At 33.3% G+C, this 14,435-nt stretch overlaps 1 protein-coding gene across 1 annotated transcript; it reads left to right on the top strand.

Annotated features, from left to right (window-relative positions):
- On the top strand, positions 1–10,987 carry LOC106101697 (sodium-dependent neutral amino acid transporter B(0)AT3). Its single transcript, XM_013281007.1, has 5 exons — positions 1–687; positions 8,296–8,967; positions 9,309–9,670; positions 10,170–10,433; positions 10,801–10,987. The coding sequence occupies exons 1-5, from the start codon at positions 1–3 to the stop codon at positions 10,985–10,987; spliced, it is 2,172 nt and encodes a 723-aa protein (XP_013136461.1).
- The last annotated feature ends 3,448 nt before the right edge of the window (positions 10,988–14,435 follow it).

A 14,435-nucleotide genomic window follows, 5' to 3' on the forward strand; every position in this document is an offset into this window, starting at 1 on the left:
ATGGCGAATCCAGCTCATTTGATGAGGCGACAGAGCTCCCGGGATCTTTATGCCCAGCGATCGTTGGATAGAATGGAAATGAAAGAATTACGGGGGCGATTGGTGACAATGGAGAACGGTCAACCTTCTCACCGCACGCACGTCATGTACGGCGCGACTAATGAAGCATTCGAGGACACCAGCCCTAACCGACGGTCTTCGGAGACTCCGACTAGTAAAGGAAGTTCCGGAGAAGAGACAGTGTTCAAACCTGAAGGTGGAGAATGCGAGAGAGAATCCTGGGACAGTAAGCTGACATTTCTCTTAGCCACTGTCGGATATGCTGTCGGGTTGGGGAACGTATGGCGATTTCCGTATTTGGCCCAGAAGAACGGAGGCGGAGCTTTCTTGATACCTTATTTTGTGATGTTGGCTATCGAAGGGATACCTATATTCTACTTGGAGTTGGCTATTGGGCAGCGCTTGAGGAAAGGTGCTATTGGCGTGTGGCATCAGGTCTCCCCTTACCTTGGTGGTATTGGTATCAGTTCGGCTGTGGTCTCCTTCAACGTAGCGCTGTACTATAATTCGATAATAGCTTGGTGCCTCTTTTACTTCGCTCAGAGCTTCCAAGCGGAACTTCCGTGGTCTGAATGTCCGAATAAATACTTCGATAATGGATCATACATCACTGAGCCGGAGTGTGCGGTGAGTATACAGTTAGTATAAGGAATGAACTATACAGGTTAAGTAAGAAATAAAGCTGCACATATGCTCCCTTGTTTCCTTTGTCTGCTATTACGCTTTTTCTTCTTTTTAAGGTGCCTCTCCGACTAGCTAAGGTCGGCAGTCAGTTCTCCAAATTATTTACTACGCCATTACTATTGCTATTGCTATTACACTAATGCAGAGTTTTTGTCACCAGTTTGAAAGACACTACAGCATGATATTGACATAGTTTTCGTATACGGGATGGAGTTAATGTTATTTAAGTACTTTTTATACTAATACTAAGGTAAATTAAGTTGTTAAAAAAATATAAGAATAATGTAAGTGGTTACACGAATTGTTGGCTTTTACGTGTACATAAAAATATTTTATTTAAAAAGTATCTTTAGGACGGGGATCATCTTTAGGGGATGTTATATTTTATCATTTACTTTTAATATTACTGTATTTAGGATTTAAACGGAAAAGGGCATAGAAGATTAATATTTGATCTTATCTATATCAAGCAGAAGAAGAGCTCTAAAAGATACAGCAAAAGAGACATATTTATTATAAAAGTAAAAAATAAAACTTTAAACATCTCCAGGATTTTTCACTTCAAAAATGTACAGCACTTTTGCAGACAGTTAATAAAGTAGTTCAAACAACTCGCTTCAAATCCTCTTTTGTGGGCTATGCGAGATAAGGCTTTCATTTTTTTAAAACTGAAAAAGATTTCTCTTAACCACGAAAGATAGGATAGCGATTTTAATTAAAAAAGACAATTACTAATAACTGGAAAATATGAAAATGTATTTTAAAAATTGAATTTAAGGCACACACGTAATAAAAGATCGTATAGAGCAAAGATAAAACCATTGTTATAATAATAACCTCCTTAATATGTCATAGTAAATATGAGAAAGCACTATTATGTTTTCAGAGTGATTCTCTCAACATACATATACCTTTTAAAGTATCAAGAACTCTCAATCTCGACCTGCTAGGTTACTCCGAAGTAGATTTCAACTAATTTTAGTTTCACTTGAATACTAAAATTGATCTCGTAACTATTCAATCAATATGTTTTAAGAGATTTTGAGGTTAAGCAGTTATTATGGAACTAATTTTCTACAATAATGTTATGTAATATCTTGAAGTATATAATTGTACTGCTATTTGCTAGACGTGGAAAAATAATAGCGTGTAGATATTGTAAGCAATATCGTTGTATTACCATAAAAGATTGCATTGTTATTTGAACAATAAAAATGGCGCCCTATTTCTGCTTGGTATAACTTTACACTCATTTACCTACTGTATACCATACTTAATTGAAACATCATAATATAAAAATAGTAAGTAATTATTTAAATATATTGGCTGAATCAATTAATGTTTAAGCCGATTTAAAAGTTTTGTGAGAATTCCTTGCGTTAAATTGTCTTCTAAGAATTAACTTGTAATGTTTTGTTATAATTCATTTGCTAAAGATGAAACTTTGCCCGTTACTTACAAAGAAACTTAGAACTCCAAGATCTTCTTTGATTAATGGTACGTAAGAACTAAGTTGAAACTTTGTACCAATAATTCGTTAAAAAAAAGTATTCAACCATTTTTGACCAGTCACTTTAAGAATGCATAAAAACTCTTTTATGTGCACGAATAAACAAATGAAGTACTAACTAAACAGTATTGAAATAAAACATGAACTCTGTATGCAGTAAACGTCTAAATATAGTTTCTATTAGTTTTATATTGAAAGTGCATATAGTTTCAGTACACAATACCGTAGGACGCAATTCAATTTGAGCGTAGGCGAAGCTAGGACATGCTAGAAATTGTGCTACGAAACTACGGAACTAGTCTATTATATGCAGCTATTTATAACTTACAGAGTTCTAATTTATTTCTAGTATATTTACTTGAAAATATTTTAGACTTATATTCGTATAGAATATTTCGTTTCTCTTTTTTGTTTCATTGATATGAAGTTACTTAAAAAACCAAAAAAATTAAAGCATTTCTTTTTCCGTCCATTATGGCCATTTAATTATTCATCACAAAAAATGATAAATAACTTAAACTGAATTATCCATTCTCAGTTTAATTCGCGGAGCAAATAATTTCAGATTGTGAGACATTTTTCATTCATTTTAAATAATTCAACAATTTGACGATTTAAATAATTTATAACGTATAAATTAAGTAATAATAAAAAGTATAACTACAACATTTTTCTTCGATTACTATAACTTCAAACAATTGGCTCTTTGTAATTTTACACATTTCATAGTAATGATTAAACCCAAATTTAAATTATAAACAAATACAATTGCAAAGCATATTTTAACTATTAGTGTTTGAAAAATGTAGGTGTACTTTCATTACATTCATTAATTTATCACTAAAATTCTTTAAAAACAGAGTGTTTTTGGTCGTTTTAAACAACATTTTAAGCATCTGATAGAGATAAAAGTCAACCGTCAAAACCGGTATCACGGGTACAACACTGCACAGAAAAAGCTGTCAACATTATTTTGAAATTTGACATTACCATATGTCAATTTACTCGCTGCAATTAAAAAAAATATTTGTTCGATAATACTCAAAATATGTACTGTCTTTGTTAAAATCTAGATTTTCATTATAGCATGATGAAATTGATATTTAATTCATGAGTTCATATTGTACCACAATTCGATCTTTCTATACACATCTGTGGTCTGTGGCGGTTGGTAACTGGGTAACATCGATCGTTACATGACCTACTTCCACGAATATTGAGGATTTATAAATAGATTTCAACTTAATTCCACGAATTTCCTACCGATATAAGATAATCCAAAATTGTACATTTGTACAAAACCTCAATCCTCTGACGTGCGTTCAGAACAATGGATCGTCTCGTTTAATAGAAAAAATTATTAGAATCTTACCCGTAAATAGGATCCATTAGATAAATAGGAACTACAAAACATTTATTCACTAAAATATGTTTAATTTTACAACTAGATCAATTCGTTGTTTTTTCTGAACATTTAAAGATTTAAAATAATACGACCTAATTCAAGTCGTTACAATTTACAGTCTGCCTTTAACCATTTAGCAATAGACGTAAAGCATCTTAAATTCAATTTACAATGTATCCGAATAAATAGTTACGTAACGAAAGAGGAGAAAATCCTTTCACCAAAAGCGCTGTGTTGGTTTATACGTGGGCGACGCGTGGGAAGTTTCATTTGAACTCCGGTAGAGGCGTGGGTGTTCTACGTTAATCTTTGTACTTTTATTTACAAAGTCGAAAATATCAAACTTATGCTTACTATTATTTTAGAAACCACTTATGAATCAATTTAATTTTTTTTAAGTTAGTGATAAGAAATACAATTAATTCTCGGAAGTAAAAAGTAGACGAACTTAAAATGTGCTCTAAATAAAGTTATTCTAGTTAATATTATAAATACGAAAGTTTAGTTGGATGGATTTTTGTTATAGTTTGTAGCCTAAACGGCTGATAGATATACATCATAGTCTGAAAGAATACATAGGCTACTTGCTTTTGTTTTTTTCAATTTCACGCGACAGAGTCGCTGGCAAAAGCTAGTTTTATAACAAAAGACAAAACATTCAAAAAGTATTCTATTTCTATTACGCTCAAGCTCAAGTCGTAAGTATAACTGGTCTGTAAAAATATTGAGGTTATGAAAAATCCAATATCGCGAATTCCTTGCATTGACTTTTTACTTTCGTCCGTTTGTTGTAAAACAGTTCTTACCTGTAACACGTAAAGGTTTACATTTCCATGAATATGCTAAATTCTACAAAGGAATGTACCACAGATAAAATTATTCCTAGAGTATGCTTAATGTTTTAAAATGTTCAAAAACCACTTTCGAAACACGAGGACGTAAAACAGAAAACAATTGTGTCTAAATAACATCGTCGTAATGAAAATCAGCGGAAAATTTATGCTTTATTAAATTTCCGATCACGCCTCTGGATCTACTCAATCGATATTCTAATTTAGAAACAGCCGACTGTGCGATACGGGTTGCCGACCACATTATTAAGGTTGTTACATAACATAGGGTAAAATGTAATTGAAATTCTCCGTTAATTTGACGGAGTTTTTTGTAGCAAAAAATATATGATACCAACGCACTAAAATCAAACTCTCACTTATTTTGCTCTAAACCAGTTTAGTAGATTTTTTTTTTAAATTAGTCGCTCGTTATTGAACACTATAGAATTTTGGGTTACAAGACAAAGTACTAGCAAGTATTTTTTTCAAAATTTGCGCAATTTTTGCTAAAATTTAGATGGATAGATATTTGTTAGGTATCTCGGGAACGACTTGACTGATATCGGCCAAATGCTGAAACGAATCATAAAGACTTCGCTTTGTAAGCGCTGCTTACAATCCGATAGCCTTACTTGGCAATTTGGAGTTTCAACCTGGACTTACAATTGACGGTGCTAGTTTAAATGACGTTTCAGTAGTCGGCCGATACACTACTTTTTTCTGTAATTCCGGAAATCGTGGGCAATGGCTAGTCTTACTAATATAATAAATGCGAAAGTTAAGATGGATTGATGATTGTTGGAGTTTGTAGCCCAAACTACGGAACGAATTGCGACGAAATTTGGCATAGATGTAGAGGATAATCTGGAAGAACATATAGGCTTACTTTTGTTTTTTTGTTTAATTTTACGCGCTAAAGCTAGTAATAAATAAATGTTAAATCATAAAGTTAATTTTTCGCTTTCATACTGACTTCTTACGTTCAATACTTCAAACTCGATGATATGAAGGTGGAAAGCAATATTCGCTTTGAGATTTTAGATTGCGTCACGTCTTGCGGAAAACTTCGCCTTTAGAGTAATTTCCAATAGGAAATGTTCCCTTTTCATCTCGATATGTGAAGAGAAATCGATTTTTCTTAAAATTTATTGCTGTGTTTATTTTATTTTTAATACTTAGAAGTAAAAATGGCCTGCTTTTTGGGGACACTTTTGTATACTCGTTAAGTGGTTACAAAGATATCTGCATTAGATAGTGCTAAGTAACAAAAAGTGTCTCTGAGTGTAACATTATGTATCTATATTTATACTATTATAATAAAGCGTAAACACACACTTCTTTGTTGCCTAAGATTTCAGCAATTACAGCATATTTTTGAATAATTCTTTTTTTAACAAAAAGCCCTACACTTACGTCACGCTTTAGGCTATATATTTTCACGCCATTAAACTTAGGGGGTAAATATTTCGGATAAAATCCTAATATGGGAAAGAGACCATAAGTTGCTGCCAACATCCAGGAAGCAAGGTTGTAACCATGTCTTGTCATTCTGACATTTGCAATTGATAATTTGACAAATGTAAACAATGAAATAAAATTTTCATAATTTTATGCGGATGAAGTCGCACGGGAAAAGCTAGTCTCTAATAAATAGTAATGTAAATACCTTAATAATTTCTTAGTCATTAAAATTAATAAAAACGATGAATCAACTTTTACGAATTAAAAACCATTTAATTAAATTTCCTTTAAGACGCGGTGACAGGGTCATAATTAAGTTTGCAAGTTTAAGTGACGACGAGACTTTGATAAATTAAGTTATTTACTAAAGGAGTATCGTCGGTATTAGAGGTCAATGAACTCTTGTACAACAGTTTATTGTAAATGGGTTTTTAATCGTTTTTCGATGACAAAAAAGGTTTTAATGCTTAAAACCTTTATTGCGGTCTTTTAAGTATGTAGCCCAGACCGTTTTAAGGGCTTTAATTTCTTGCCAAGAACGCAATGGATTTCCCCTTAACGTTATGATAAATGTGGATAACATTTACTTATTTAAACCTCCATTTTTTTAAAATTGTCTGTCAGTAAAAAATATAAAAAAAAATTATAATGATATAGACACATCATACTAATATTATAAATGCGAAAGTTTATATGGATGTTAGGGTTTGTAGCCTAAACTGCTGAACCGATTTCGATGAAATTTGGCATGGATGTAGAGGATAGTCTGGAAAGACACATAGACTACTTATTTTTTTTATTCCACCCGAACGGAGTCGCGGGCAAGAGCTAGTTAAATTACATTTAAAAGATATTCAAATAGTCTCAAGCATACTTAAGTACTTTAGCAATCTAGCATCAAAGCGGACAATTTAAGTCTAAGCTGAGGACTACGAGACTTCTTTTAGAATGCTTTGAAATTTAATGCATAATAAACTCTACTAAAAGAGGATTTCAGACAGTAAGTTATTTAACCAAATAACTTACTGTCTTACAGTAAGTTATTTAACCAAATAACTAACTGTCTGAGAGAATATATTACCAAGGTTTTTAAATCTTTTTACTTGTGTTAGTCGTATCACACTTTATCTTCAAACTAGCTGTTCCCGTGCGGCTTCATCCGCACGAAATTATAAAAACTTTGTTTCCATTTGTCAACTTATCAATGGTAAATGTCAAAATTGCTGTATGAAAATATATATCCTAAGTCGTAAGCGTATGGCTTTTTATTAAAGAAAGTATTATTCAAAAATATGTTGTGATTGCTGACATCCTACGCCACGAAGTTGTGTGTGTTTATTATATTAGTATAGAAGTATAGATACAGAGAGAAAAAAAGTCAAAAGACTTCACTGAGATTCAAACCTTATAAAACCATACATTTATCCATTGAGCGATAGCCAATAAATTTCTAGAAAGGCGAGAAATGTTAGTTGAAATGAACACTATTAAACCAAGTTACGACAGGAATTTATTGTCTGTCGTTTCGTTTTTATTTGCAGTTGAATTGTTAACCACGGATCTTTTTAATATTTGAACGGTTAATAAAAATAATATTGACCTATGAAGGTCAAAGTTAAATAAATATATCTACTATTTAGAGCAGGCCTTAGATTAAACTATCGCACAACTGTTTTGAGATTGTCGATTGTTTCGCAGTAAATTCAACTGTTTAGTTGCACAACTGAATAGTAATATTGGCACCTGCATATAAGCGGACTATTCCTAATTTCCCGTCACCTTGCTCTGTCACCACCCACCTGAGAATAAAACGTTTCATCCGTCCCACCTTTTAGTTTCACTATCACCAATAAGGTGACAGATTGAACCGTTATGAAATGAAATATTTTCCAACCTTCCCCTTGTCGCCAAATGTGGGACGGATGAAACTTTTATTCTCATCTGTCTTCACGTGGGGACAGAGCGGGGTGACGGTTGGGAATAATCCATATAAGCGTTACCTGTCTGAAGCTTTCCTCGGTTGTTTATCTAAGACCAGCTGTCGCTCGCAAACTTCGTTAGCGCAAATTTCGACTACATTGAAAAAATCAGCCTAGTTATATTAGTATTCCTATCTATGTCAGCTACCCTCTTGTGAAAGTCCCGTTGAAATCTGTTCAGCCGTTTCGGAGAGCGACAGACAGACAGACAAAAAAAATTAAGTGCGATTTTAGTATTAGCAACGCAAAATCTTCCCGAAATCTGGAATTTTTTGTTATTAGAGACACTCCAATTTTATTATATGTATAGGATGATTTCACGACACGACAAATAATCAATAAATAACATTTCATTTGTTTCAGGCAAGCAGTCCAACTCAATACTTCTGGTACAGAACCACTCTACAGATCTCAGAAGATATTAATCACCCTGTATCATTTAACTACAAGATCGCACTCGCTTTAGTAATCGCCTGGATCCTGGTCTATTTATGCATGATTAAAGGCATAGCTTCATCTGGTAAAGTCGTGTACATAACGGCCACTTTCCCGTACATCGTTCTAGTAATCTTCTTCTTTAGAGGTATAACATTGAAGGGTATGAGCGATGGATTGATACATCTGTTTACGCCGAAGTGGCACACGATTTTAGACCCTGTTGTCTGGCTGGAAGCTGGTACTCAGATCTTCTTTTCCCTTGGTTTAGCTTTCGGAGGTCTTATAGCCTTCTCGTCTTACAATCCGGTGGATAATAATTGCTATAGGGATGCGATTATGGTGTCTATGACTAATTGTTTAACGTCCATGTTCGCTGGTATTGTTGTTTTTTCTATTATTGGGTTTAAGGCGACGATGGTGTATGAGAAATGTTTGAGTCTGAGGAATGATACTCTTCTAGAGACTTTCGGGTCATCTTATCAGTCTATGGTGTTCCCGGAAGAAGGGCAGCCGGTAACTATAGATATGAACGGGAATCTTACAACCATATTGATGCCACACTTACCTGAATGTGATCTACAAAAAGAGTTGGATAATGTAAGTGTTAAAATTCTTTTTTTAATTCCTGAATGTAAAAATAGCATCAATGACTTTATAAGTAATAGTTGTTGACCGCGACTATGCACAAGTGGAATTAAAAAAAAAATGTAAAAATATACTCTATGTTACTCAGTGATAACATATCTTTTTAATGGTGCAAGATTTTTTGCAATCGGTCAAGTAGATTTTGAGTTGTTTCAATACATACAAAAATCTTAAAATATAAATCATTCCTCTTTGTTCCATTAGTATAGATATTCTCATCTTTACTTTTTATAATATAATAAGATTAATGTTTTAAATTATTCGACTAGTAACTTCATCTCTTTCCTTTTCAGACGGCATCAGGTACCGGTCTAGCTTTCATAATCTTCACGGAAGCTATCAACCAGTTCCCCGGCGCTCAGTTCTGGTCTGTGCTGTTCTTTCTGATGCTCTTTACTCTCGGAATCGACTCCCAGTTTGGGACACTAGAGGGCGTGGTAACTTCTATTGTGGATATGAAGCTCTTCCCCAACCTTCGCAAGGAGTACCTCACTGGTGGTCTATGCCTTATCTGCTGTCTGTTGTCTATGGGCTTTGCGCATGGAGCTGGGAGCTACATCTTCTTGCTATTTGATATGTACAGCGGCAACTTTCCTTTGCTAATCATCGCTTTCTTCGAGTGTGTTGGTATCTCCTACGTGTATGGCGTTAAAAGGTAAATATTGTTTTTAACAAACTAAAGATAAATAGTTATGTTAATTAGAAAACACGTCACAATTCACAATACATTTGGTGTAGGACCAGACCAGATAGTAAGTTTATTGTTAAATAAGGCACTGAGTTTCGAAATGCAATCCAAAATCATTATATCATCATCAACTTGCCCTTATCCCTTACGGAGGGTCGGCACAGTATGTGCTGCTCTTCCATACATCTCTATCAGCCATTATATCTGAATCTACTCCTTTCCTAAGCATATCTTTCACACAATCCATCCATACTTTCTCCGGTCTTCCTCTTCCTTTGTAACACTTTCTGTTATATGTTCTCATCGTCTAGTCGCATTCCAAAATCATTATAATGGGTAATTATTCCAACTAAAATGCTTGCATCAATACAATACATACTTTAATTTTGTCACAAAGAATGAGACAATAAGAAAAGTGATGGTATTTGGTCAGTGAAAATACACGCTATTGTATTTTAATTTACAGATTTGCTGACGATATTGAGCTGATGACGGGTCGTCGACCTGGTATCTATTGGTTGATCTGCTGGAAGTATCTATCCCCACTGGCGATGCTCTGCATCTTGATATCATCGTTCGCTGAGCTGGCTGTGGGTGGCGCAGGGTATGATGCCTGGATAGCCTCGGAGGGTGACACCGAGAGGAAGTCCTGGCCCATTTGGGCGGTGCTTCTGGTCCTCGTGTTGGTGTTGGCTTCTGTGCTGTGGATACCTGTTTTAGCTATATGCAGGTATGTAGATATCTATCTACGTATAGAACTATTTATACTAGCTTTCGCCCGCAACTCCGTCTGCGTAAAGATAAAAAAATAAAAGTGAGTAGCCTATGAGTTCTTCCATACTACCCTCTACCTCTATGCCAAATTATATCGATATCCACTCAGACGTTAAGGCTACAAACTCTAACAAACATCCATCCATGCATCTTAACTTTCGCATTTGTATAATAAAAATTAAGTTAACCGGGCGCTAAGTACTATGAAACTATTTTTAATGTCCATTTCTCTATTCTTAGAGGCCTATGGCAGCCGCAACAACCGAAATAGCATAAAAAAGCAGATATTGAGTTGCTTAAATTTTCTTTTTGTATGGTTCCAGATACTTCGGCATTCCGATCATAGAGGATGAAGAACGGGCGTGGTTCCCGGCTGACGATCTCCGCGACTTCCACGGCATCGAACCCCGTCCCGTCTCAAACCTGGAGACGCTCCTCTTCTGCACACGACCTGATGGTACAGAGGGCTGCTGCTGGCCCGGCTGCTGTGAAACTGATGACGAAGAGTAAACAAAATATCAGTGTTACCATACGCTGCACACTAGCGCCAGTAACATTTTAAAGTAAACAACTGTTTTAATCTATTTATTAAAACAAAAATGACAATAAAATTCTTACAGGTTAAAGATTTCAGGTTATATTCACAAATCGTGGAAGAATTATAGTTTAAATCCTATAAACAAACAAATTATAAGTAAAAGACTTAATAACACATCATTTTACCTTACATATTAAGAAGCATATCAGTTAACTATTGCATATCCTTTTTTATTATAATTCTATTAATTTTGAAGTAATTTTTGTAGCTCAAAATAATAATATACATAAATAGCCTAAAACGGTTAAACACTATTAAGTCTTTGATAAAGGTTTCTCAAATATTAATATAAGAAAAGAAATGTTCTCATACAATTTGTACCATTATATTTTTAATATTTTACTGTTACCTGTTATCAATTGTTAATATTGTATTTATTTTATATTTGTAGGATAAATTACCTAATAATTTAATCTATTTTTAGTCCTGTTACAATTTTATGGCCTAGCTACAAGAGTTTTAAGTCAGTAAGATTTTAAATTCACCAAAGACAATATCCATAACTATTACTTACGGTTTTAAGATTGCATCGAGCATATCGGGCAAAGATCTTTTACTCATGCAGCCAGATTGTAATTTTTAAAAAAATATATAATTTACACTAAAATGTTATTTTATAGGATTTATTTAGTGCAGTATTATATTGTATTGTAATTGTTAGTATGTTCCAAATGTACTTTTAATATTTAATCAAATATATTTAACAGTATCACAATTTCTTAAAACTAACCTAAGTAATTATAGACAATAATGAAATGCCTCTGTTAAAAAAGCATAAAATATGCTTTATTTGCGTAATGACAATAATAATTACAATATTAAGCGTAATTTTGACAATAAATCTACATATATTTTATTTTAAAGTAGCTTTTTAAAAGATGTTTTAGCGTTTTGAAATAAATATACAATTGAGCTATTATCTATATATTTTATGTAGGTTTTTGTGACTGCAAATGTAGTGTAAATATTCGTATTTTATTGATGTGATATATTTGTTATGTTTTTGATATTTTTAGTAGATTTAGATTTTAGTAATATTTCATATTTAAAGATATGGGTCGGTGCACATATACCAAGTTTTTCAACCAAGGCGTACATCGGCCTAATAACCTAATCTAATTAAATAAATGTTACAATTTATCAATAACCTAAAAATGAAGTGTTGCTGTTTTTACTATTGCAGATATTTCTGTATAACTTGTATGATATTTATGACTATCTATACCTATACATATTACAAAAATAAATACAAATAATATTAAAAAAATAACTGTTATTGGCCAAGCGTATATGATAGATAGAAAATTAGTTTGTTTTTTCTGTAGCTACATTTTAAACACCAATTCAGTTCAAATTGTGCCTATCTATGCCATAGAAGTAAGTTAAATATAGGGTTTTCATCGATATTCGTTAATTGAAAGTGTAAGCCATTTGTGACAGCCTTGTTAATTAATTTGAAGCTTTTTACGGCCGATTATAATGTAGACTCATATAATGAAAATTATGCGCACATTGTGTTAAAGTATGTAGTTACATCAATGTTCAATAAATTTTAAGATAATGAATAATTATCTGTAATATTCAAAATAGTTAGAATGTTTTTAAACAGCTGTCTTCTATAACAATTCATTGCAGCGTCTATCTAAATGTAATCGCGCCATCTATGATCTCAAAACGAAAAATACATCATGTCTGTTTCTAAAATTATTTTAATCAAAGCGTGTCAATTATCATGGTCAAATATTACAAAAACTTGTTTTTGTTCGTTAATTTTATAATTCGTTTAGATAGATATATTTTTTAAAAGTTCTAACATCCTAATTTGTTGTCATGACAATTTAAAAAAGTATGTTTGGTCTGTACGGAAAATAAAGTTCCGTCCAAATCAATTTTAATCATTGGGGCTTATATTATGCGTCAGTAATATAATTTTATCTATGTTATTTTTGGAGGTGAACGTTCCAAAACTTTAAATATATTACAAAAGTTTTGCAATAAAATACAGCTAGAATTTATCTCAAACTAGTTTTCACTGGGAAAAAATTCATCGAGTGAAGTCAAGCACTGGATCAGCGAAGTCTAGACCCCTTAAGGTTAGGTTTTAAGCCTCAAAAGCAGTAACTATAAATGACTTTTTCACTAAGCGACTAATGAGGTTCGCCGTAATAAGTCGTGTCTGTACCAGTGTAAATGAAAATCAGTCGCACGTTGCACGGCCAGTGAAAATTAGGATTTAGGGCTATTAAAATATGTAATGAACGTAACCTCCAATTTTGTTTTTTAAATATTACATGTAGTGCTATCTCCGTCGAATTCTATTGGCTATTTACATTTTATTGTTATAATTATAATAGAACACATTACAGACGAAATCATGCATCTATTGTGTAACTTCCATTTACTATTCAGACAATAGTTAAAATAAATAACTAAAATACATTATTTAGTCTTTACTAGTATTTATAAGAATTGTTGTTCGTGTTACCTTGTATATCCAATTATTAAACGTGTTGATGGTAAATAAATGTTCAAAAATATACTGTTTTTTTTTACCTATCTTCGTTATACAGTTAAGATCTAAGCCTTATGAAAATTTGCGAGCTATTCGTTACGTCATAAATAAAATTCGTATTGATAGTGTAGCTTCCTTTTTTAACAGGGACATATGTCACAAAAATTATGTAGAAGACGTTACGAAGACTTGAAAATTTTCATGCACCTCTGTAGCCCAAACGACTGAACTGTGAACGAAAGAGATTCGTTTCTTATTCCCTGAGTATCAAATACATTGTAAAAACTTCGAGTAAAACAGACAAGTATATCCAAAAAGAGAACATTTCCCCTTCCTATGCGTCTCTTCCACCGTCAAATCCACTTTTCCTTCCCATCCTTTCCTCTTAAGAAAAGGGCGGAAAGGGAAAGAGACTAAAATTAGGCCTCCGGCAGCACAATCATAAAAAAAAAACAGGGAATTGCTTACACTTCACGCCTGTTTTCTGTGTGGTCGTCGTATTACACCGGGCGTGCTGACCCATTCGTGCGAAGATGTTAAAGCGGGCTCTACCACTGTTAAAATTACATTCATGGAGAAAAACGAAATAAAACCAGTAATATGTATTACAGTCTTTATTAGATAATAAAAAAATATTTAAAACACGTAATTATAGTCCTATAAACTTTGTCTGGCTCGGTATTTGGCGCGTTTTTTCACACGAGGGTAGAACACCTCACGGTTCGCATGTACGAAGCAGTCCAGTGGATCGCAAGGGCGGATCCTGCTTTGGCGCAAAGGGGAGTCATAGTCGTGGACAAGTCAAGAGCTTGACAAAATATGTATATATATTTTGTCAAGCTTTTGAC

Source organism: Papilio polytes, unplaced genomic scaffold, assembly GCF_000836215.1.
Source record: "Papilio polytes unplaced genomic scaffold, Ppol_1.0 DF823958.1, whole genome shotgun sequence".
Lineage (NCBI taxonomy): Eukaryota > Metazoa > Arthropoda > Insecta > Lepidoptera > Papilionidae > Papilio > Papilio polytes.